At 48.5% G+C, this 22186-nt stretch overlaps 1 protein-coding gene and 1 long non-coding RNA gene across 6 annotated transcripts in view; both read right to left on the bottom strand.

Annotated features, from left to right (window-relative positions):
- Window positions 1-387: 387 nt before the first annotated feature.
- LOC106635310 (uncharacterized) lies at window positions 388-14299 on the bottom strand. Of its 2 annotated transcripts, none has more exons than XR_010113388.1 (3): window positions 14181-14299; window positions 8806-8892; window positions 388-1433 (listed from the first exon to the last, which is right to left on the bottom strand). It is a non-coding gene; the product is annotated as an uncharacterized LOC106635310 (long non-coding RNA). The 2 variants fall into 2 exon arrangements; XR_001338660.4 differs by lacking the exon at window positions 14181-14299 and adding an exon at window positions 11011-12069.
- Window positions 14300-16080: 1781 nt separating this feature from the next.
- The window catches only part of ZBTB16 (zinc finger and BTB domain containing 16), a 195428-nt gene continuing 189322 nt past the window's right edge, over window positions 16081-22186 (bottom strand). For all 4 annotated transcript variants that reach the window (XM_003805486.5, XM_034933740.4, XM_034933742.3 and 1 more), the window contains exon 7: window positions 16081-21724. In XM_003805486.5, coding sequence (XP_003805534.1) covers window positions 21495-21724 — 230 coding nt within the window. In that variant the 3' untranslated portion in view covers window positions 16081-21494. The remainder of the gene's footprint in view (window positions 21725-22186) is intronic.

Here is a 22186-nt window from a genome sequence, read left to right as displayed (position 1 = left end):
TTTCAGCTCCCGAACACAACACCCTAATTTCTGTCCCAGACCACTGAGTGGATGCTGGTAGTTCATAAAGTAGGGAACACAGGAAGAAGAACAGGTTTAGAGGAGGGTGAAGAGGATGACATGATGAGAAATGAGGAGTTGCATTTGGAGCATGCTTGGCTTGAGGCTAAAAAATTGAATGTAACCCAGATGCAGGTCAAAAACTCACAGAGAGACCTGAGCTGGAGCCACACATGTAGTGGGGATAAGTGTGCAAAAAGCACTGGCTCTATAACTGCACTGAATTTCTTCTTCAAGTCCTCATTCAAATGGGTAGTAGACATTAAATCTCAGTCACTTAGAGGCTCCCATCACTGGGGTTGGGGTGGGTGGTACTTAGTGCCAGACACGAGGGCTGACACTTTTCCCTACTGCTGGCACCTACTGAGATTATATTGTATAATTTGGTCGGAGATCACAGATTTTAAAAGGTTGCAACATCCCCTTTACACAGTCTCAATGTCTTTCTCTCTTTTAAAACAAATTTCCCTCTCCCTTCTATTCCCATTCTCTACTTTTATGGACTGAATTGTGCCTGCCTCCCTGCCCACTCCCAAAATTCATATGTTGACCCCCTTGGCCCCAATATGACTACTGCATTTGGAGACAGAGCCTTTACAAAGGTCATTCGGAGCTAAGCATGGTGGTTCATGCCTGTAATCCCAGAACTTTGGAAGGCTGAGGCAGGTGGATCACTTGAGGTTAGGAGTTAAAGACCAGCCTGGCCAACATGGTGAAACCCTGTATCTACTAAAAAAATACAAAAATCAGCAGGGTGTGGTGGTGCATGCTTTTGATCCCAGCTACTCGGGAGGCTGAGACAGGAGAATTGCTTGAACCTGAGAGGCAAAGGTTGCAGTGAGCTGAGATCGTGCCACTGCACTCCAGCCTGGGCAACAAAGCGAGACAAAAAAAAAAAAAGAACTAAACAAAAAGGTAACTCGGGTTATATGAAGTCATAGAATAGGGCCCTAATCCAGTAGGATTGCTATCCTTCTCAGAAGAGGGAAACACACACAGAGAAAAGGCCATAGGAAGACACAGTGAGAAGGTGGCCATCTGCAAGCCAAGGAGAGAGACCTCACCAGAAACTAACCCTACTGGCACCTTGATCTTGGACTTCCAGCCTCCAGAACAGTGAGAAAATAGATTTCTGCTGTTGAAGCCGCCCAGTCTGTGGTCTTTTTTCATGGCAACACTAGCAAACTCATACACTCACATGGGAGTAAGGGAAATCACTCTCCCTCTGCTTACGATACTCTGGGCTGTGAAACAACCATCAAAGCATTGCTTCTGCTCCAGCACCATGTTGAGAATAGAGATGAGTCTGGAGTCTTGACATTTTCTAGGCTATGCCCAGGGAAAGGGCACAGGTTTCCTCTGCTCACACGTTCCTAAGTAAATGAGAATATAGAAGATATTAAAATGTAATTAATAATTCAAATCTAGTTAATTCACGTATCGAATGCTCAAATCTAAAAATAGAAAAGATACCTTCTTTTCAAGGTACCCATGGAATATTCACAAAAACTGACTACATAAAAAGCCTCAAAGAAATTGTTTAAATTCTCAAAAGGTAGAAATAATACAAAATATTCTCTGATCAAATTGCAACAAAATAAATATTCATTACAAAAACAGAAGACTCTACCACACAGAAATTTTAAATTTTTTTCTAAAACATTTTTGGACCAAAGAAGAAACCAAAAAAATTGAAAATTATCTAGAATTTTTTAAACTCTACACGTAAGAATCTATAGGACACTAAGGAGAGGAAAATCTATGACCTTAATTAATTATATTAATAACAGAAGATAATTAATACATGAATTAAGCATCTAAACCAAGAAGTTAAAAAAAGAATAACAAGTACATTTAAATAACATGCAATGACAAAATTAATAAAGATATAAGCCGACACTAGTAAACGAACAAAGTAATGAGTACAGAAGCCAGAATGCAGTGATGGAGTGAGCTGGAGGTGAGAGGGTGGTGAGGAAGTGCAGACAGAAAATGCAAACAACACCTCTGAAAGCTTGGCTGTGAAAGGGAAGAAAGACAGGGCAGTAGCTAAAAGTGGATGAGCCTCTGATAGAGAAACACTAAATATTTTGACAGTGGAGGAAAGGCAAGGACAGATGCCAAAACAAGTCAGATTTATAAGGGATGAGTAGAAAACTGAGCTGAAAATGATGTTTTTCCTGAAAATAATGAATAGGGAGGTGCAGGTGTTTGAGATTCGGACAAGAACTCTGTGGAAAACAGAAGGCAAAAACTAGGGAAATACAGAATTATTAGGGATTGTTGAGAGCCCAGATAACTTGACAGGAACTCAGTCTGCCCAGAAGTTGGATTTTCTGCAGTGTGCTGAGACGTCTTGGTGCAGAAGAGAACACAATGGATTAAGGTAAGGTTGAGACTTTTCTGGCAAGGAGAACAGAAGTTAAACGGGTAAGAAAGAAGAGAAAGCCTTCACTGCATTCATCCAAAATACATTAATTAAGCAGCTATTATGTAAGATAATAGGTTGATGTATAAGAGCACAGAGTCTGGAGCTAAACTGCCTAGATTCAAAATCTGGCTCTAGCACTTACAAAATGTGTCCATGGACAAGTTATTTAGTCTCGTTTTGCCCCAGCTTTTTTTTTAAATGTGTGAAAACACAAGGATAATAATCTACCTCTTAGAGTTGGTGAAAGGATTAAATGAACTAATTCAAATTTAAAAATCAGAACAGAAATTTTTCTTCTGGCCATGACAGAGTAACAATTACTGGAATTGCCTTTCACCATAAACAACTACAAAACTGGACAAAACCGGACAAAACCTATGACACAGCTGCTTTCAGACTCCCAGGCAGCATGCCCACAAATTCTGATTCAGGAGCTCTAAGGCAGGGAACCAGCTGTTTCAGTATTTTTTTTTTTTTTTGAGACGGAGTCTCGCTCTGTCGTCCAGGCTGGAGTGCAGTGGCGCGATCTCGGCTCACTGCAAGCTCCGCCTCCCAGGTTCACGCCATTCTCCTGCCTCAGCCTCCCGAGTAGCTGGGACTACAGGCGTGTGCCACCACGCCCGGCTAATTTTTTGTATTTTAGTAGAGGCAGGGTTTCACCGTTTTAGCCAGGATGGTCTCGATCTCCTGACCTCATGATCCGCCCACCTCGGCTTCCCAAAGTGCTGGGATTACAGGCGTGAGCCACCGCGCCCGGTCTGTTTCAGTATATTTTTAAGCAATCATAAGCTTGGTTGCACGGCTGGTTTGGGACCCATGGTAAGTCCCATGTATGAAGGCTGACCCTCTCCTAACAAGCTCCAGAGGATGCAAGATAAAGAGGGAACTTTGTGAACAAGTGGGAGGACTGTACAGATGTTCTGCCTAGCTGGGAGAGGCTGGAAAAGGGACTAAAACAAAAAGTACAATTAGCTCATCTGTGAGGTTCCCTTCAGTTGTCACACTAGGGACCCTGTAAGAGGAAACAAGGCCACTGTTGATCTTGTAGCTCCCAAGTGTCTCAGAAAGGTCAGCGATGTCGCCACTCCACTGGCCTAAAGCTGGGTTAACCAGATGACTCTGCTCCATAAGGTCTCTTCAGATCATTTCCTCCTTTTACTCCTACTACCCAGCCCCATTTCAGGCCCTCATCATCTCATAACTGAATAGATAATAATAATCACCCCTTTCTACAACAAGTTAACAGCATGGGGAAAATGAAACTTAAGAGAAATAACAAATCGATGCAGTATGTGGGTATGATTTGGCTCTTAATTCAAATAAATCAACTTTAAAAAGTTATTTTTGAAGCAATCAGGAAAATCTGAATACAGACTGAGTGAGGATACGGAGGAACCATTCCTAATTTTGGAAAGATATAAATGGCACTGAGGTTAAATGAGAAAAATTCATTTTGAAAAATGCATGAATTGGAGTATGTCGTGGTGAAACAACACGATGTCTGGGATTTTCTTTAAAATATTTCAGCAGAAACAAAAGACAGGAAAAAGAAATGAAAGACAGAAAAGGAACAAAAGACGGAAGAATAGGTGAAGCAAGTGTGGCAGAATCTGGATGATGTTGAATCTGGGTGACGGGCATTATGTGGGGTTCATCATATTATTCTATTTTTATGTATATTAGAAATACACGTAATTCATTAAAAATATTAAAATATTTTTAACAACGAACTAATATGGTGGCTGGCATACAATGAGTATTATGTAGGTATTGGCATTTGTAGTCATAACAATTGTGTGGCAAGCACAGTTCATAACATCAAGGATATGGTGGCAGACAAGGCCCTGGCTCTCACAGGGTCCACATGCAGGAGACTAGGACATGAACCATGACAAGTAAACAAATAAAGAAGATCATATCAAACAGTGGTAAATGCTAGGAAAAACAAACTTGATTTTTATTTATTTGTTTATTTATTTATTTGAGATGGAGTCTCACTCTGTCACCCAGGCTGGACTGCAGTGACATGATCTTGGTGAACTGCAACCTCTACCACCTGGGTTCAAGCGATTCTCTTGCCTCAGCCTCCTGAGTAGCTGGGATTACAGGTGTGCACCACCACGCCCAGCTAATTTTTGTGTTTTTAGTAGAGATGGAGTTTCACCATGTTGGCCAGGCTGGTCTCGAACTCCTGACCTCAGGTGATTTGCCTACCTTGGCCTCCCAAAGTGCTGGGATTACAAGTGTGAGCCACCGTGCCCAGCTGAAAACAAACTATAGATGGGATGGTTTCTCAGTCTATTTTCTCTTGTTATAACTAAATATCATTTTTCAAAGAATAAAAGTTTATTCAGCTCATGGTTTTGGAGGCTAGGAAGTCCAAGGGCATGGCACCAGCCATCTGGTGTGGGCCTTTATGCCGTGTCATCACATGGTGAAAGAATTGCATGGCAAGACAGAGCAAGCAAGCCAGAGAGAGCTTGTTTTTCTAACAAAGCCACTATCAAGGTAAGAAACCTACTCCCATGATAATATTAATCCATTCATGAGGGCAGAGGAATTAAGTTTCCAACACATAAACTTCTGGGGGACACATTCAAACCATAGCAGATGGTCAGGTAAGACCCCACTGAGAGGCAATATTTGAGCTGAGACCCAAATTATATGTGAAGGAGGCAGCCAGGCAAAGATACGGGGTGGGACTGGGGGTGGGGGTGGGCAAGGAGCTCTTGGCAGTGGGAACAGCACATGCAAAGGCCTGTCCTGTTCTGGAAACAAATGAATCACAGTGAGGCTGGGTATAGAGGTGGGAAAAGAGTAGAAGAAGATGGTCAGAAAGGTAGACAGTGGCAGGTTTATTTAGAGCCTTTGCTGGCAGAAGAAGAGCAAGATAGCTAGTTAGAAAGAGCCCTGTGATAGGCATAAGTAAAACATTTAGGAAAACTCTTGAGTGCAACAACTTAAAAGGTAGACTAAGCCAAGTATATACTAAGCCTATAGCTCTAAGGGAAACAGCAAGGTGGGGTGGGGGACATAATATTAGTACGTGTTGATTGTTCCTCAGTGTTTGTAGCAAGATATTACTATGAAGAGATGTGTTCAGGTAATAACTGACAATTTCCCGAGAAGAAATGAATGTAAGTAGGAGGAATCCAAAAATTTGGGTTTTCTTGGATATAGGAAAGCTAACTGCTTCTGGACCCTAAATTACAGGAATGAAACTGGAAAAGTCTTCAAGCATTAAAGGCTCATTATTAAAAATTCTCTTACAAAGAGACTCAGTACTGTGACAAACATCAGATTAAAGGTGTTGCTTTTCCCACCCAAGCTGACTCTCAGATGACCCCAAGGTAACCACCAGGAAGTTGACAAGGAGACTTGGCGGTGCAGAATAATAATAATAATAATAATAACAGATTGGACAACTAAGTCGAGGAAAGAACTTTAATCGTGGTTAATGGGTTACTGGCGTAAGAAATCGATTGGAAGCAAATACAGCCAAAGGCTATTTTCGGAGAAATTGAATTGCCAAAAGTCCATGAACCTGGCCTGATAATGTCTTTGACTCTCAAAGCTTAAAACCACACTCAGTCTCCCAGATTTGCACAAGCAGGAATTGGGCTGGTCCTGAAAGCCACACTGTCCCAAGGCAGACTCAATCCCAGGACTCACTTCAAACGTGGCCAGGGGAACAGTTAAGGAATAATCTCCCAGAGGTACACCCTAAAAGCAACAGAAATAGATGAGACATCAGGGTGGGGGAGAATGTAGCTAGACAAAGTAAAAGCATCAAGGAACTTTTCAGAGACTGTCTAATAGCCAGAGCTCCAGCAGAAGAAGATGATGGGGTGAGCCAACGAGACTGAGAAGCAGCAGCCAGTGAGGGAAGGGAAACCAGAAGTGTTTCCAAAAGGAGCAAGTCAGTTATGTAGAAAGCTGTTGGGAGATCAAGGAAGATAAAGCCAGCTGTGATATTGTGAAATATATATTTGGTCTTCGTCCCTGTCTCTTGGCGCACAACTCCTAAAATCCTTGAAATCTTCAAAGTGATTTTATGTTAAAAAGTGCCTTTTCATATGTGAATGAGTTTACTGAGGGGTTGGCAGCCCATAGGCAGATTCAGGATGGGGGCTGGTTGCTGGAAAGACCAAGGCAGAATTAGAGGGTTGGGACTTTCAACCCTACCCTGCAACATCCAGGGAGGGGAGAGGGGCTGAAGGTTGAGTTGATTTCCAATGGCCAGTAACTTAATCAATCATGCCTATATAATGAAGCTTCCATAAAAACCCAAAAGGACAGGGTTCAGAGAGCTTCCAGACTGCCACATCCCTGGAAGTTCCTGGAGAGTGGCACACCCAGGGAGGGTATGGAAGTGCCAAGCCCCTTCCCATACTTCGCCCTATGCATCTCTTCAACTGTATCCTTTGTAATATCTTTTATAGTAAATAGGTAAATGTAGATGTTTCCCTGAGTTCAGTGAACCACTCTAGCAAATTAATCAAACCCAATGAGGAGGTTGTGGGAACCCTGATATATAGCTGGTCATCAGAAGCACGGGTCAAACAACCTGGAGCTTGTGATTGGCATTGGAAGTGGGAGGCGCTTTTGTGGGACTGAACCCTTAACCTGTGGGATCTGATGCTATCTCCAGGTAGGTAGTGTTGGAATGGAATTGAGTTAGAGGGCACCCAGCTGGTGTCAGCTACTGGAGGAGTGCTTGCTTGGTGTGTGGGGAGAAGCCCCCTACATTAGGTGTCAGAAGCTGCATGTGACTATGTTGTGAGAGGGTGGCAGGAAGAAACTGAGTTTGTTAATCCTATATTTTCAGATCAGCAAAGAAGCCATTGCATTTTGCATGGTGGAACCACTAGTGAACTTGAAAAGACAATTTTAAAGGAATAACAGAGATAAAACTCAAATTGGAAATTGTTGTAAGAAAAAGGAAGGAAGACAGTGTCTGCAGACAGCTCTCTAGAATTTTGCTCTTCCAAGGAAGAGAGAAATATGGGTGGAAGCTAAAGGGGGATGTGGGCTCAAGGAAAGGTTTGCTAAAATGGGAGGTGTTCTATGCTGATGTGAATAATTAGGAAGAGAGGGGGAAATGGATGTAGCAAAGAGAAGACAAGCACAGGAGCAAAGGGCTTGGAAAGACTGAGAGGATATGATCCAGAGCCCAAGAGGAGAAGCTGACTTTAATAAGAGGATGGACACCTAGTCCATTAGAAACAGGAAGCCCACGTCACTCTGGGTCTCACTTTATCAGGCTTGTCAGTGGCAGGGATTAAAGACAGGCCCTGTCTCCTGAAGGCAGGCAGAGAACCAGGCAGGAAGGCATGATATGGGAGCCATGCTGCTGCCTGTGAACCAGATGATCTAATGTTATGCTGTTCTTGGTGTAACCAAAATGGAGGTTCAGTTGCTTGCCACTTGTAGAGTTCAACTAACAAGAGGTCTGGTATAAAGACACTGACTTTATTCCAAAGTTTAGCTTAGGGGAGGAAGTCCAGGCTTCTGCCTTTAAGGCTAGCACTTCACTTTTGGGGCAGAAATTCGGGACTTTTAAAAGGGGACTTGATTTGAACGGCATACAGGGGAGGGAGCGAGCAGGTGTGGGGTCTACGTGGTTTGTGCGTTATCTGCCAGGTGGTTGAGCTGGTGCCATCGTGGGCAGAGCTAGGTTATAAAGTGGCCATGATTTTGAGATACTCTTCAGGTGGGAAAGAGTTTTGTAATGGGCACCCTTCAGGTTGTAAATAATTGACTGCTGTCTCTCGACGCAAGCTCCTGGTAGGAGAGAGCTCGGCTCTGGAGCTGCTAAGTAAGCACACAGTCAGATAAGCTTCCCCAGAAGGGAGTGTCTGGTGAAGGGAAGGTAAAGGTTATAATCATTTCTAAAGAGCTAAGTAGGAAGCAGGGAATAGGAGAAAAGAGAAAAGAGAAAAAATTCATAACTGTAAAAATTAACTTTTTTTCTCTTAGAAACAGGGGGGGTACTCAGTTTCATTGGTGCTTGTTTTCTTTTGCCATCCTTGAGACTTCAGAGAAATCTAATTTAAATATCCCAGGCTGGTCTCAGCTGTGCCAGAGAATTCAGGAAAAGCATTCAGCTGGTGTCAGCTGTGGAGAATTCAGGAAAAGGTCAAGTACCCATGCTTGGGATGGGGGTGAAGGAGGAATGGTAATCGACAGATTTCTGAGAGTAAGGTGAGTATTCCTCAAGTTGAGCTGGTGAGGGCCAGTGTCCCCACCTCCCCTGCCATTTGTGACTCCCTCCTTCCCAAATGGAGAGTTATTAGGGAAGATCTTTCCCTTACCTTGTCCATTGGACGAGCCGTCATGATGCACTTCCTCTTTCCCTCCAGCTCGTGTCACTAGAAGCTCACTCTATGCTGAAGACCACACTGGTCGGCGTGGAGGGGAAAACAAAGTGAAATGCTGCTGCTTTAAAAAGTGCTGACAGGTGATAGGGAGCCAGGGGTATGTGTTTTTCTGAGGATCTTTAGAGTTGGCTCTATAGTAGAGTCCTAGACTCCTAGAATCCTAGAAGTTTCGTGTTGGAGGGGTTTTCCAAACCATTTAGTTGCATCCATTTGAGATGGCTGGAAGCGCACAGAGGCAAGGAGAGTGAAAAAGATGACCTGTCCTAAGATCACTTCCAGTCAAATCATCTGTAGGCCGAGTGCAGGGGTTGGCTGGTCAACTGGTTCTGAGAGCTGAAAGTGGGGTGTGGAGGGTTTAGGACAGGCACCAGTCTCACTCACTGCAATAAAAGGGCAGTTCGACAAAAAAACCAAACACCGCATGTTCTCACTTATAAGTGGGAGCTGAACAATGAGAACACATGGACACGTGGAGGGTAACAACACACACCGGGGCCTGTGTTGGGTTGGGGGGTGAAAGGGAGAGCATGAGGAAGGATAGCTAAGGAATGCTGGGCTTAGTAACTAGGTGATGGGATGATCTGTGCAGCAAACCACCACGGCGCATGTTTGCCTATGGAACAAACCTGCACATCCGGCACATGTACCCCTGAACTTACAGGCTGAAGATAAAAAATAAAAATAAAATTTAAAAAGGGCAGTTGGATTTAAAGGCAGGAGCTGACTTCAGCGACCCTCCATTATGGGTTTTCTAGGCTTTCGGAAGGTTCAGGACCTCAGGAAGTAAGAGTTTGTCCCATTGCCCTGCAGCCTTTTACTGTCACGTCCCAGGGTCTCAGTGACCCAGCCCTAGGGGCACTCTGGGCTCCTTCTGCAAACCCTTCGAGGCCTGCCTGCTTCTTTCCCAGTCACAAAGCTTTCGAGAAGCTGAATTCCATCTGAGGTTGATCTTCCCTCAGTGCAAGATGAGGCCTCGCATATCCCTGGGGTTAAGGCTGACTGACAGCAGCTTCCCATTCAGCTTTTTAGGGATGGGAGGAGTTGGATTTGATATGGCCAGTTGGTGGATGGGAGAAGAAAAGTCAAGAAAGAACTATTGACTCAGGAAGACTTCTGGAAAGGCCCAGCGGAACACCGTCCCCCAACCCCGAGTAGTTTAAAGCGTTTCTTCTCTGGCACAAATCTGAACCACATTCCCTCCTTACTCAGCCCTAACCTGACCTGGGATAGCAGGGGACCCAAAGGAACCAAGGCAGCTTTTTGTTTGTTTGTTTGTTTGTTTTGAGATGGAGTTTCGCTCTTGTCGCCCAGGCTGGAGTGCAATGGCGCCATCTCGGCTCACCGCAACCTCCATCTCCCGGGTTCAAGCGATTCTCCTGCCTCAGCCTCCCGAGTAGCTGGGATTACAGGCATGCACCACCACAGCCGGCTAATTTATTTTTATTTTTAGTAGAGATGGGGTTTCTCCATGTTGGCCAGGCTGGTCTCAAACTCCCGACTTCAGGTGATCCACCCGCCTCGGCCTCCCAAAGTGCTGGGATTACAGGTGTGAGCCTCGGGGCCCGGCGGAACCAAAAGGCAGCTTTTTTTTTTTTTTTTTTTTTTTTTTTTTGAGACGGAGTCTCGCTGTGTCGCCCAGGCTGGAGTGCAGTGGCGCGATCTCGGCTCACCGCAAGCTCCGCCTCCCGGGTTCACGCCATTCTCCTGCCTCAGCCTCCCCAGTAGCTGGGACTACAGGCGCCCGCCACCACGCCCGGCGAATTTTTTGTATTTTTAGTAGAGACGGGCTTTCACCGTGTTAGCCAGGATGGTCTCCATCTCCTGACCTCGTGATCCACCCGCCTCGGCCTCCCAAAGTGCTGGGATAACAGGCGTGAGCCACCGCGCCCGGCCCCAAGGCAGCTTTTAAGGGGATGTGCAACCCCAGTTGCTTTCCAGGCGGCCTTAGCAGCAGAAGCACCTGCAGTCAGTGCCCACTAGGTGGAGACAGAGTCCCGGAGATGCCGGCAGCAGCCTCACTACTCCAGAATCCCAGGCTCCTGGGTCCCTGGCTCCGTGGGCTCCTGTTCTGGAAATAAATGTCTAGGACCCCAGCTCCCCTTCCAGACCAGCCAGAGCCTGTCCCCATTGATAACTCACGTTTATAGCATCGTGGTGTTTAGAAAGCTGATTCACGTCGTTACTCTAGTTGGCTTCACAATTGTCCTGAGGATGGGTGGGCTAGGTATTTGCTGACCCCAGTCTTATGGTTGAGGAAGTGAGGCCTTCAGGAGCCTTTGAGATGCAGTGAAGGTCACGCGGTGCACAGCAGAGCTGGCCTCAAACCCAGGTCCCCTCGACTGAATCCCAGATTCTGCCAAATCTCAGCTGCCCCTCTTCCTCTGGGGTGCACCGCACGGCAGCCACCAAGCTATTTGGCATCAGAGTAGAGCCTGGGTGCTTGGTTCCGTGGGTCCGTATGCTGCACCCTGATGGGGCCCATCTGGTCTTCAGAGAGCTGCTGTGCCCCAAGACCAGGGCCCAGCTCTGCCTCAGGGGATTTGAGGGCACTCAGAGATGCAGGCAAGGACAGTGTTTATGAGCACCTCTGTACCCCAGAATGGGAGAACCAGCAGGGCTTGACCACACGGGAGCCCGGAGCGGGCGTCCTCTCCCCAGACATCCCTGGATGTGTGAGTGCTGGAGGGAAGTGGGGATTGGCATCGAAGGTCTGACTTAGACCTGCTTGGTAAAGGCTGAGAATGAAGGAAAGGCTCTATTCCCAAAGTTGCCAGCAAATTCTGGACAAGCAGGTGAATGAGGCAGAAAAGCTGAGAGCAAAAAAGCAGTTTCAGTTCCACATAGGGAAGGGCTTCCTTTCTCGTGGCAAGGGGTAGAAGTTATGGGAACACACAACAGAAATTGTCAAAGCTGGCTGGGTGGGGACAAGTGGGGCGGCCATCTCCTCGATGGACAGCATGCCTGAGATACCACCTACCTGCTATGGAGCCACAGCCTCAGTTTACCCATCTGTAAAATGAGGCCAGCGCTCAGCATCTCATCCCACAAATGAAGGCTGAAAGGCAGCATTCTGAGTGTGCTGTGAATAGCAGACCCCTCTGTTTGGTGAGCTGTTGTGTGTTGTATATTCCCACTCTGTCATAGAGTCAGAATAAGAGGAGCCCCATCGGGTCCCAGAGTAGGTATGGATGAAGTCAATGATTTCTCATGTTGTCTGGCCCTGGAGATTCAGTCAGGGTGGTGGGTAAGGGGGCCTTGCGCCAGGCTGCATCTCTCCACCCTGCCTCCCTGGGAAGACATGAGGGAACGGGTGCAGCCAGCCGGTGTACAGTTGGGAGCAGCTGAACGCAGCGTGGCTTTGCTATTAATGTAGTCAGTAAATAAATAAAGGAGGGCTTAAGCTTAGTGTACAGCAATCAGTTTAGAACTACAGGGTAATTAGCGCTGCAGGGGGCTGCAGGGCGGCAGAGTCAGGTTTAAATGAGCGAGTTCACTTTCACTGAGGCACCCCCTGGGTGCAGAAAACGCAGCCTGGAGAGGAGCCTGCCCTCCTGCCAGCCCACGAGTGGAAGTGGGGATGGCGGCGGGGCTGGGCCTGAAACCACACAGAGAGCTAGGGGGTGGACCTGCCCCCATGGGCCAAGGACCAGGTGTCTACATATGCAACCCCCCAGCCCCTCTCCTGCCCCGCATCCTGCCCAGCAACACCCAGGCAGCTCCCAACTATGAAGCACCACTGCCCTGTTGCCTCCTGCTCCTTCCTCTGGCATGCGGCAGACACGGGTCAGGTGGTCTATGAATCGACATGAGCACAGGTGTGGGGATGCAGGAGCCCCCCCCCCCCCCACCGGGCCTCTGCGTGTGTGTACACGTGTCCTGGGGAGGTGCCCGAGTGGGCATGTGATGTTCCTCCTTCCCTGCTCTCACGTGCCCCTGACAACTGCAACATGAGCCCTGGAGTGCTAATTACCTCTCTGTTTCCCTCCTTCTCCCTCTCTTTCTTTCATCTATTTATACAACAAAGATTTACCGGGTGCCTATCATGTGCCAGGCAGCATGAAGCTCTGGGAACACAAAGATAGACAACACACAATTCCTGACCTCCAGGAACTGACAGTCTGGTAATGGTGACAGTTAAGGAAACAGGTGACTAAATGGTACTATAGAGACTCTATGCCTAATTCAGCTTCAGGGGTCCAGGGAAGGCTTCCCGAGAGAAGGTTTGAACTGAAAAGTGAAAAAGTTAAGAGAGCCAGACAGAAGGGGTGTGTGTGTTTGTGTAGCTCTCAGAAGAGGAAACAGCACACGCACAGGCCCACAGGGGAATGGAGCTCGGTGTGGCCCAGAACACCCGTGGTCCCATCGGCTGGAGCACAGTAGGGGTTGGCCGAGGGGCTCAAGAGTGATCTTAAGACGAAGTTGGGTGCTGAGCAGGGGCTCTGTCACTCAGGGTGTCTTGGAACTTTGTTAAGGAGTTTGAATTCCATCCTCAGAGTACTGAGGAGTCACCAGGGACCCTCATCTAGGGAGCAACATGATGCTATTTGCATTTTTGGAAAATCGCTCTGGGCAGCAAGCAAAGCAGAGGATGGAAGTGACAGAGGGTCTGGGCTGAAGCAGGGCACTGAGGCCAGTCATCTTCAGATCCCCAATCCCCTCCCTTCCTGGTGCCAGGGGCGTGAGGGGCTCCCACATGGGAAGGCCTGGCCGTGCTGAGTGGAGGGAGGCGGCCTTGGCCTTGGCTTCCCTTATGCCTCTTCTCACAGGCTGCAACTTGCCTGAGTCTTCAGCAAACCTCTGCTGGCGCCGGGCCTCAGCTCTCCACTTTGGTCAGGAGAGGAGTTCCTCAGAGCCACTGGGAGGAGAGCTGCTAAGGCTGAAATGACCCAAACGCCTCCTTGAACCCAGCCAGGACTACAGGGCATGCGGGGAGCTCCTGCGTAAGGTCCCTGGAGAACACCCTGCAGCCCCACGGCGGCATCCTCCCAGCCCCTGCCTCGGTGCCTGTCCCCTCTTCTGACCCCAGCAATGTGCCCTCCTGGTGAGTGTGTTCTGGAGGAGGCTGCCCACAATTGCCAGGGTTGGGGCAGAGGGCAGTGGCAGCCGGGGCTGGCAGGGGGCGGCAGTGGGGCCGCCTGCCCCAGGCAGGGAGGAGAGGGGTTGAGTCAGGCCACGGAGGGAGCATTCTCAGGCTGGCCTGGCCAGGGCCCCTTTCTCTCCATGAGATCATATCTGGGTCAAAGAGCATGTAAAGCTGGCAGAGCTGGCAGTCACACAAAGCCCATTCAGCCCAGCCCCTATTCACTCACCTCCTCTCCCCCAGCGCCCGCGCCGCCGCGACCCCAGCACAGCGCCTAAGCCCCAGCTTTGATGTCCAAGAACAGAAAACGGCGATTAAATGTTGTTTTAAAGAGGGAGTGCTCACTGCCCTCCCATCTGTCAAGAGAAAGCTGAGGCCTGAGGGAGGGGAGGGGAGCTGGGGGAGGGGCGAGGAGGCTGTGTCTGTCTGTGTGTGTGTGTGTGTGTGTCGGGGAGTTGGAGTAGAGTGTGGGGGTGAGGAAATAGGCAGGGTCCCAAGAAAAGCCAGGATCAGGACGGCTTGGGGGAATGGTGGCAACCGCTCAAAATCAAAACACAGAATTTTGGTTAAGGACTGGTTTCCCAGATGAGAAATATGTGGAGAGGGAAAATAAGGTGGGACAGAGAAACAAAAGCAAAAAGAAAGGAGAAAAGACCACAGATGAGGAAGAGGGGAGGAGTGGAAAGGAGAGAAAAAAGATTGGGAGAGAGGAAAAAGATGAGGGGCAGGAGGGTTGAAGAAAGCACAGCAGACGGCAAAGAGGGAGAGGAGAAAGCAAAGACAGAGAAGCAACTTCTAGGGGCTGGAGGCCCCCAGGCTGCACCTGTTCCTCCTCCTGGGAAGATTGTCCGGAGACAGGGGTAGCTCCAGGTGGTTTCTGCTCAGCAACCCCAGGGTCAGACAGACCCGGGCCTTGGCCCCAGGAGAACAGGGCTGAAAGGTAACCCTCCCAGTGCCACCCCTGGCAGGCCAGGCCTTGTTTGGCTCCCCAGGTGGGTGGCGGTGGTGTGTGGGGTGATGGCTCCCTGCGACTCCTGGTGATGCTGGAGGCCAGGCCTGATGCTTGGTGTGGGTTTACCATACCGGAGTGACCCAGCACGACAATCATGGCTGTGTCCCCTGGGTCTTGAGGAGGAGAGGGGTTATTTTGGTCAGAGACAGGCAGTGAGGACGGCCTCAGGCAGAGGTGCTGAAGCACCATGTCTAGGATTGAGTGGCTTTGGTTTTACAGCTAAAGATAGGGCGATGCTTCTATCCCCGATAAGAGGAAGGGGGAAAGGGCCAGGGAAGAGGGCTTGGCCCAGACACAGGGAGATGAGACAGGGAGGGAATCGTACCCATTGAGTGTTGTGGAAATCCTTTATTCCGTCCATGACAATGCAGAGCTTGCACGGCCGCCTCCCACCCATCCCCTCCCCTGCACAAGGCCACCTGCTCCAATCTCCTTTCTTAACAGCTCTTGGCTGCTACAGACGCAGGCAGGGACCTTTGATTGTGTGGAAGCTTCTTGTTGAGAAATTTCTGAAGCTTGCTTAGCCGCTAAGGAGTCAGTTGAAAATGTCTCTCTAAAGACTAAAGAAGACGTGAGACCCCTGCTTTGAGAACTCTGGAGTAAAGGAACCTGGCCTGGTGTCAGGAGGGGTGGATGGAGTTCTGACTGCTGCTCACCAGCCGTGCAATCCTGAGCAAGTTATCCTAACACAGCCACGGATTCCGACTCAGCGGCCCGCTAGCACGGTAGCCCCAGGGCGGCCAGGGTTTGTCTGTTTTGTCCTTTGCTGTAATTCCCAGCGCCGACAACAGTAACTGGTACATGGTGGTCTTGCTGAATAAGTGAACAAGTGCCTACCTAGCACAGTGTACCAAGGATCATACGATATTAACGTATTTAACATTTTTTAACTAAAAAGTATTAGAAAAATGTTATTCAGTGCATATGTGCCTTGTAAATGTGGCATAAAAGTGACACATAGATAAGTCTAAATACGTGTAATACAGAGCTTTCTTTTTCCCAGTCCCCACACAAAAATCTTAATTCCTCTACCATGTTCCCCACACAAGAAAAGGCAAAAACAAAAAACAAAAACAAAAAAACCAAGTACTTCAATAAAAAGGTGGGACGCTTCAAGCGAGAGACAACTGAATTAACTTTATTCTCTTCTAACTGCAGATTCAAGGTATACAACTGAACATTGCTATTTTTCTTATGAGACTTATAAATAAAAATACAAAAAATGTTCACTACAAAAAAATCTACTGTTAGTAGGATGTAAAAAATATTCTCTTTGCTATAGAAGGCACAAACTTCACTTAGTGACACATGGAGAGAGAAAAAAACCTGCAGCAGTAAATTCATTTTTTCTTTTTTTCCTTTTTTTTTTTTTAAATCTTGTCAGAAACACTGAAATTACAAAGAAACGCGTCAATCTACACGAAACGAAGGCAGATGCGGAAAGCTGCAACCAGGACTGCACAACTTCGAGTGAAACTGCTTCGGAACTAGAACAGATAAGGAGCGGCAAGCACAACTCTGGGAAGTGGGCTGGGGAGGGGGCAGCAGGAGGCAGGAGAGAGGGAGAGAGGATGGAGCGGACAGAAATGAGACGGGGAGCCAGAGGGAGGAGGGGAGGGCGGGAGCGGGAGATGGAGAGGGCAAGGGTGAGAGGTGGGGAGGAGAGAAAGAGAGAAAGAGATTGATTTGTACAAAAAAGTAACCAGTAAAATTGAAGAAACAAAATTGGGCAACCTCCTAAAATTAGGCTAAGAGGAGGTGCTGAGGTAGACATTAACTAGAACATTGATGAATTAAAAACACTATTCTGTAATACAGAGCAATCCGACTGGCACTTGTGCTGTCACGACATAAGACAAGCCACAAAAACAAACAAATAACAAAACAAAACATAATACCCAAACCAAAAGGCTTAGTTTTGCTTGGTCCAGCAGGGCAGCAGGGCCCTCAGTGCTATAATTTACATACATATATATATATATTTATCTTTATATATACGGGTCGGATGTCATGGTGCACCACCACGGCTTCTTAACCTTACGAAGATCATGCATAACACTATGTGAACAAATCCTATGATACACACCAGGAGGCTGGTACCCTGTCTGCGAAGTTGGATGCCAAGGGCCCGGGGAGGCCGCAGCTGCTGGCTAACCGGCCTGCAGGGCCTGCACCCCTCTTTCTCCCCACCCTTTTCCCCTGACCCAACCTCTCTGGTTTGTCCTGCACCCCTCTCCTGGCCATCTCTGCCTTTTTCCTCTCCCCATCTGTCCCACCGCATAGGGTGAGTCTCGCCTTTCATCCTCCCACTGAAATATCCAGGTAAGTGCCACCATTACAGCCAAGCCGGCAGAGGCTCCAGGAAGGAGGAGGTATGATGGGAGGGGGAAAGATGACCACAGGATGGGCCTAGGAAAAGTGAATGAACAGAGTCTCATCTTCTGCTTTTCTGTCTCACATCCTGGTGCGCCCTCAGTTTTCACCCTAGCTCGGCTTGCCGGGAAACAGGCCCAAAAACTACCCTGACCCTGCCACCCGTCATGGACAGAGCCGAAAGGCTGCCCCACCTCTGCTCTCTCCCCTATAGGGAGGTAAGCTCAATGGCCCTCTTCCATCCACAGCAATTGTACCAATAGCATCCAGAAAGGTACCATACACTTGTGAAAAATTGCAGCAGTTTTTTTTTCTTTTTTTTCTCAACATGGAAAAACTGTTCAGGCACAAAGATTAAACAAGCCCGCGTTACATCCCTTGGATTGTACTGAATCACTGGGTCCCCCAGCCTCCCTACCTACCCCTACACCCCAGATCTGCCTTCCCCATATTCATGGCCTCCTCCTCCAAAGCAGCCCAAAGCAGCAATGATATTTACTATTTTATATCAATCTCTTGCTATATATATATATCTATATATCTATATATTTGTCTATCCTATATATACATAGGATTTTAATGCTTTGAATGAGTGAAGGAGTGAATAGGGAAAGAGCACATGAGTGAGGTGTAAATGTCACCAAATGCAGTAAGGGACATATTTGTAGGAGCTGGACATGGGAAAGGGACTATTAACCAACGTGGCCTTGCCAGGCTGGAGAAGTTTTTCACTGTGCTGGATAAGGCAGTAGCAAGCAGGGTTGTCAGCAGTACCACAGCTAAAGGCAGCCAGGGGGCCGAAGGAGTCAGGTGGCATGAAGAAGAGGGGAGGACAGATATTCAGATCCCACCCGGGGAGAGACCCCTGTGTACCCTCCTCCTCTCCCCTTAACTCCAGACACATATAAAGCCTCCAGACAGCCTCTTAGCTTGCCCCCTGGCCACTAGGCTGTGCAACATTAGAACTGTTCTGTTGTTGTAGGTAGGAAGTTGGAGAAGAGGCATGTTAGACTCTATTCAGGTGTCTTCATGGGGAGAGGAAGGTACAGTAAGTTCAGAGGTGTCCCCAGACAGTAGCCCTCAGAAACCACACTCCCCTGAGCTCTCCCCATACCTCCCTACTGGGGTCTGCAGGGCCCATGGGGTTGGGTGGGGCATCCAGGTGCTGATTTAGTACCATCCAATGCTGCAACACCAGATTACGACAATACTGCATGATTTAACACACAACCACACACACAAAGCACACGCGCACACGCACACACATGTACAAAGGGATATTTTGGTGGTGGTGGATTTTTTTTTGTCTTTTGTCTTCCTATTCACATTACAAAAGGAAAGGGCAAGGTTCTGCAGAACTGACGAAGGAACTAACAGATACTACAAAAATATTACAATTTGTAAAGATTAGCTCAACCCTCTCAGCTTTTATGAATGGAGCGGGGAGGGGCCCAGGCTGAGTGGGAAGGGCACGGGAGTGAGGGGGCCAGCTAGTTCTATGGAATAGTTTGATTTTTTTCTCTTCCTTCCCCACCAATGTTGAATGACATCTTGCTGTTAAAAATACTGTTTTCTGGGATTTACAGATCCCCTGAGGGCCAGCCAGTCCCCGCTTCTTCCCAGACCAGAGGAGGAAGCCATAGTGCATAATGATTTCTTACAGACGGCCCCTCCCCCAAATGATTTCACCCTTTTCACATTATAAACATGACAACTGTTCTAGTCACGTATTTCAAGTTTAACTTCTTTTCCTTTCCAAAACACTAAGTCATTACTATAGTTGCAAAATAGCATCCTCCCTACTTTACCATCCCTAATCCACAGTCTAGTGACACTGTCCTCCCAATTCACATCCTCCCAACACACAATTTTAAGGCCTTCAGATTTGGTGGATGAGATTGAAGGGGAGGGCAGGAGGGCTGGGGCCGAGGGACGGGGGGGTCGTCGCAGCAGCACCCATCCCTCCGGCTTCCCAACATTCCTCGTGATCCTTCTCCCCAAAACCGCTTCCCTAAACCACTTTGTAAAACCTAAGATCAAAACGCAGCCACAACTTTCTCAGAGAGAGAAAGGAAAGAAAAAATAATAATAAAAAACTCTTACACATAAAGCATGAGATGAAACGGAGGGTCCGTCCCAAAGCAAACACGAATATTGCAAATGTGCTTTCCAAAATTCAGGAGGGTCGGGGGAGGTTGGGGAAAAGAGGGAGGAAGAGCAGCAGAATGGGAAGCGGGAAAGGAACAAAAGAACAACTGGACAAACATAAGAGGTAGCTTTTAGAAAAACAACACCCCCACCCCAACACAACAAAACAAAGGCTGGATCCCGCCCCCCTCCCCAAAGACCAGCCGTGAAAATAGACCAATTCTGGCAATGAGAATGCATGCACAGAGGTGAGACCACACAGTTGCAAGGATCCAAACACAGGCCCTCAAACCTCAATGGCCCAGCAAATTGTAAGAAAGGTGGGATTCTCTCCAGAGTGTTTTAGGCGGAACGGATGGTGGTCACAGGTGACTTCATGCACCAGCGGAGCCAAAAGTGACTCCCTAGTGCCCTTTGGGGACCATGAGACCCCAATGCAACATCCCCTCCCCACCCACGCTCTTCGCCCTCCTCGGCCCTCACATTCAGATCCTGAGTATCAACTCCTCCTGCACAGTTCCTGCCAGCTGGGAGGCTGGTCTCCAGGGGCACGGGGAGGGTCTTGGCCAGCTGAAGTCTATAAAAACAACTATTAATTTACACAAGAAACAGAAAAGAACACCCTCCCCATTCCTCCAAGCCCCAACCGAAAAAGAGATACAGAGGTTAAAAAAGCTCATGAGGTCACAAAAAACTGAGGTAATTCAAGTACAATGTGCTAACAAGGGACACAGAAAAGAAGCAAAACATAACACAAGGCCAAAGCGCTTTCAACTCCTCCTCCTCCTGCAGCTCCTCCCCCTCCTTCTGCTCCTCCTCCTCTCCACTGTGGACCGAGGGGCGCTGTGAGTCAGGAATTCTGTGCGACTCTCTCTGGACCTGGCTTTTCTTGCTGAGCTCACTACATCTGGGGTCCCCAGTGTGACTCAACAACTTTCTCCCTTGCCCAGCTTCCCTCACCCCACGGGCTGGGTGTCCTCTTTTCCAGGTGTGGGACCCCTCTAGAGAAAGACGTCCACAACCTACCCTTGGAACCTCAGCCCATTCATGGATTCCTTCTCCTGGGACTGAAGTAGGGCTACGTAGGGACTGTGGTTTGTTTGGTAGGATATTAGGTATTTAGTTGTGATGCTTTTCCATTTTGGAAGCAGCGCAGCAGGAATCTTGCTCACGATGGTGCTGGACTAGGGTGGGGTATTGGATTTGTTTTGTGTTCTCAGAAGGCTGAGGGTAGGAGGGGCCCTGAAGTCAGAGGCAGCTATCCCACTAGGGAACCGGAGAAGGATGGAGACACCGCCAGGTCCCTGAGGGGCTGGGACTCCCCTGGGACTTGGAGGACAGGAGTCAAGGGGAGGCTGGGAACAAAGAGCTGGAGGAGGGGCAGGGGTCCTGAGGCTCTCAGAGACCACCAGGGGACACCCAGATGTGGCAAAGCAGAGGAAAGCAGCAGGTGGGCTGAGTGGTGGGAAGAGACACAGAGCCCTTCCCCTCCCCAGTCAGCCGCCAGCAAACTAGAGCTGCCATTTTGAGCAGCTAGTGACCCAGCCCAGACCCATCAGCAGGGGAGCGCCCTTCTGGCTCCCCTCCTCCCTCCCTTCATCTTCTGGGGGTCTTGGTGGAGGAAGGCCGGCACAGACCGTGTGGCTCTGACCAGAGGACCCCTCACCTGCTTTCTAGCCTCCATTTCTGGACACATAGAAGAAGGTCTGGGTGAAGGGAGGAGAAAAATGTGCCACCATTTGAGTGAACAAAATACCCCACCCCATCCCAGAAAATCAGGCAAACCTCCAGCCGGGAGAGGAGGGTGGAGGCCCCCAGAGGAGGGGCAGTGGCTTGGCATCCAGGTCATCTGGAGCCCAGAGAGAATCCAAGGCCAAAAAGCTACCAGGTTTCCTTTTCCTTCTCTTTTTTTTTTTCTTTTCCTTTTTTATTTGTCATAGTCCTTCCTTCATCTCGCTCCAACTCTTCTTTCCTGGCTCCCCGCTTGGCTCCACCGCCGCGGGCCTCCCTTCACACATAGCACAGGTAGAGGTACGTCTTCTCTATCCTCCAGTCGGGCGGGATCTCCTCGGGCTTGTGGCCCTTCATGTGCTTCTGCATGGAGGAGAGGCTGGGGCAGTACTCTGTGCAGATGGTGCACTGGTAGGGCGAGGCGCCGTTGTGCGTTCTCAGGTGCTTGATCATGGCCGAGTAGTCCCGGGAGCGCTGGTGGCAGAGCTTACACTCAAAGGGCTTCTCACCTGAGGGCAGAGGGACAGGGCAGGAGAAAGTGAGGACAGACAGAAGGCGGTGAGGGCACCATGTCACCCTCAGGCGTGCCAGGGAAGCTGGGTTCCTCCAGCTGGGCTTGCTCCAACAGAACTTTCTGGGACAATGAAGGCACCACCCAAGACGGCAGCCACCAGTCACACATGGCTATGAATGAGGCTGGTGCGACTGCAGCTCTACAGTTTTCTAATTTTATTTCATTGTAACTAATTTAAATAGCTACATGTAGCTAGTTGACTACTGGATTGCCCAGCTCCTTGTCTTACTATTCTTAACTCTCCCAAGGCCACAGTCTTTTCCCTTTCTAATTAAGAAAATGGGTGTCTAGAAAGAGAAAGGCCCCAAAGTCCTCAGGAATGGCTCTTCAAGCCACAGTTCCGTCCAGAGAGCAGGTGAATTGAGACCTTTCAGGGCTACAGATGGTGGGGAGCAGG

Source organism: Pan paniscus, chromosome 9 (assembly GCF_029289425.2).
Source record: "Pan paniscus chromosome 9, NHGRI_mPanPan1-v2.0_pri, whole genome shotgun sequence".
Taxonomy (NCBI): domain Eukaryota; kingdom Metazoa; phylum Chordata; class Mammalia; order Primates; family Hominidae; genus Pan; species Pan paniscus.
The sequence above is the reverse complement of the archived record's forward strand: the minus strand, read 5'-3'. Positions and strand labels throughout refer to the sequence as shown.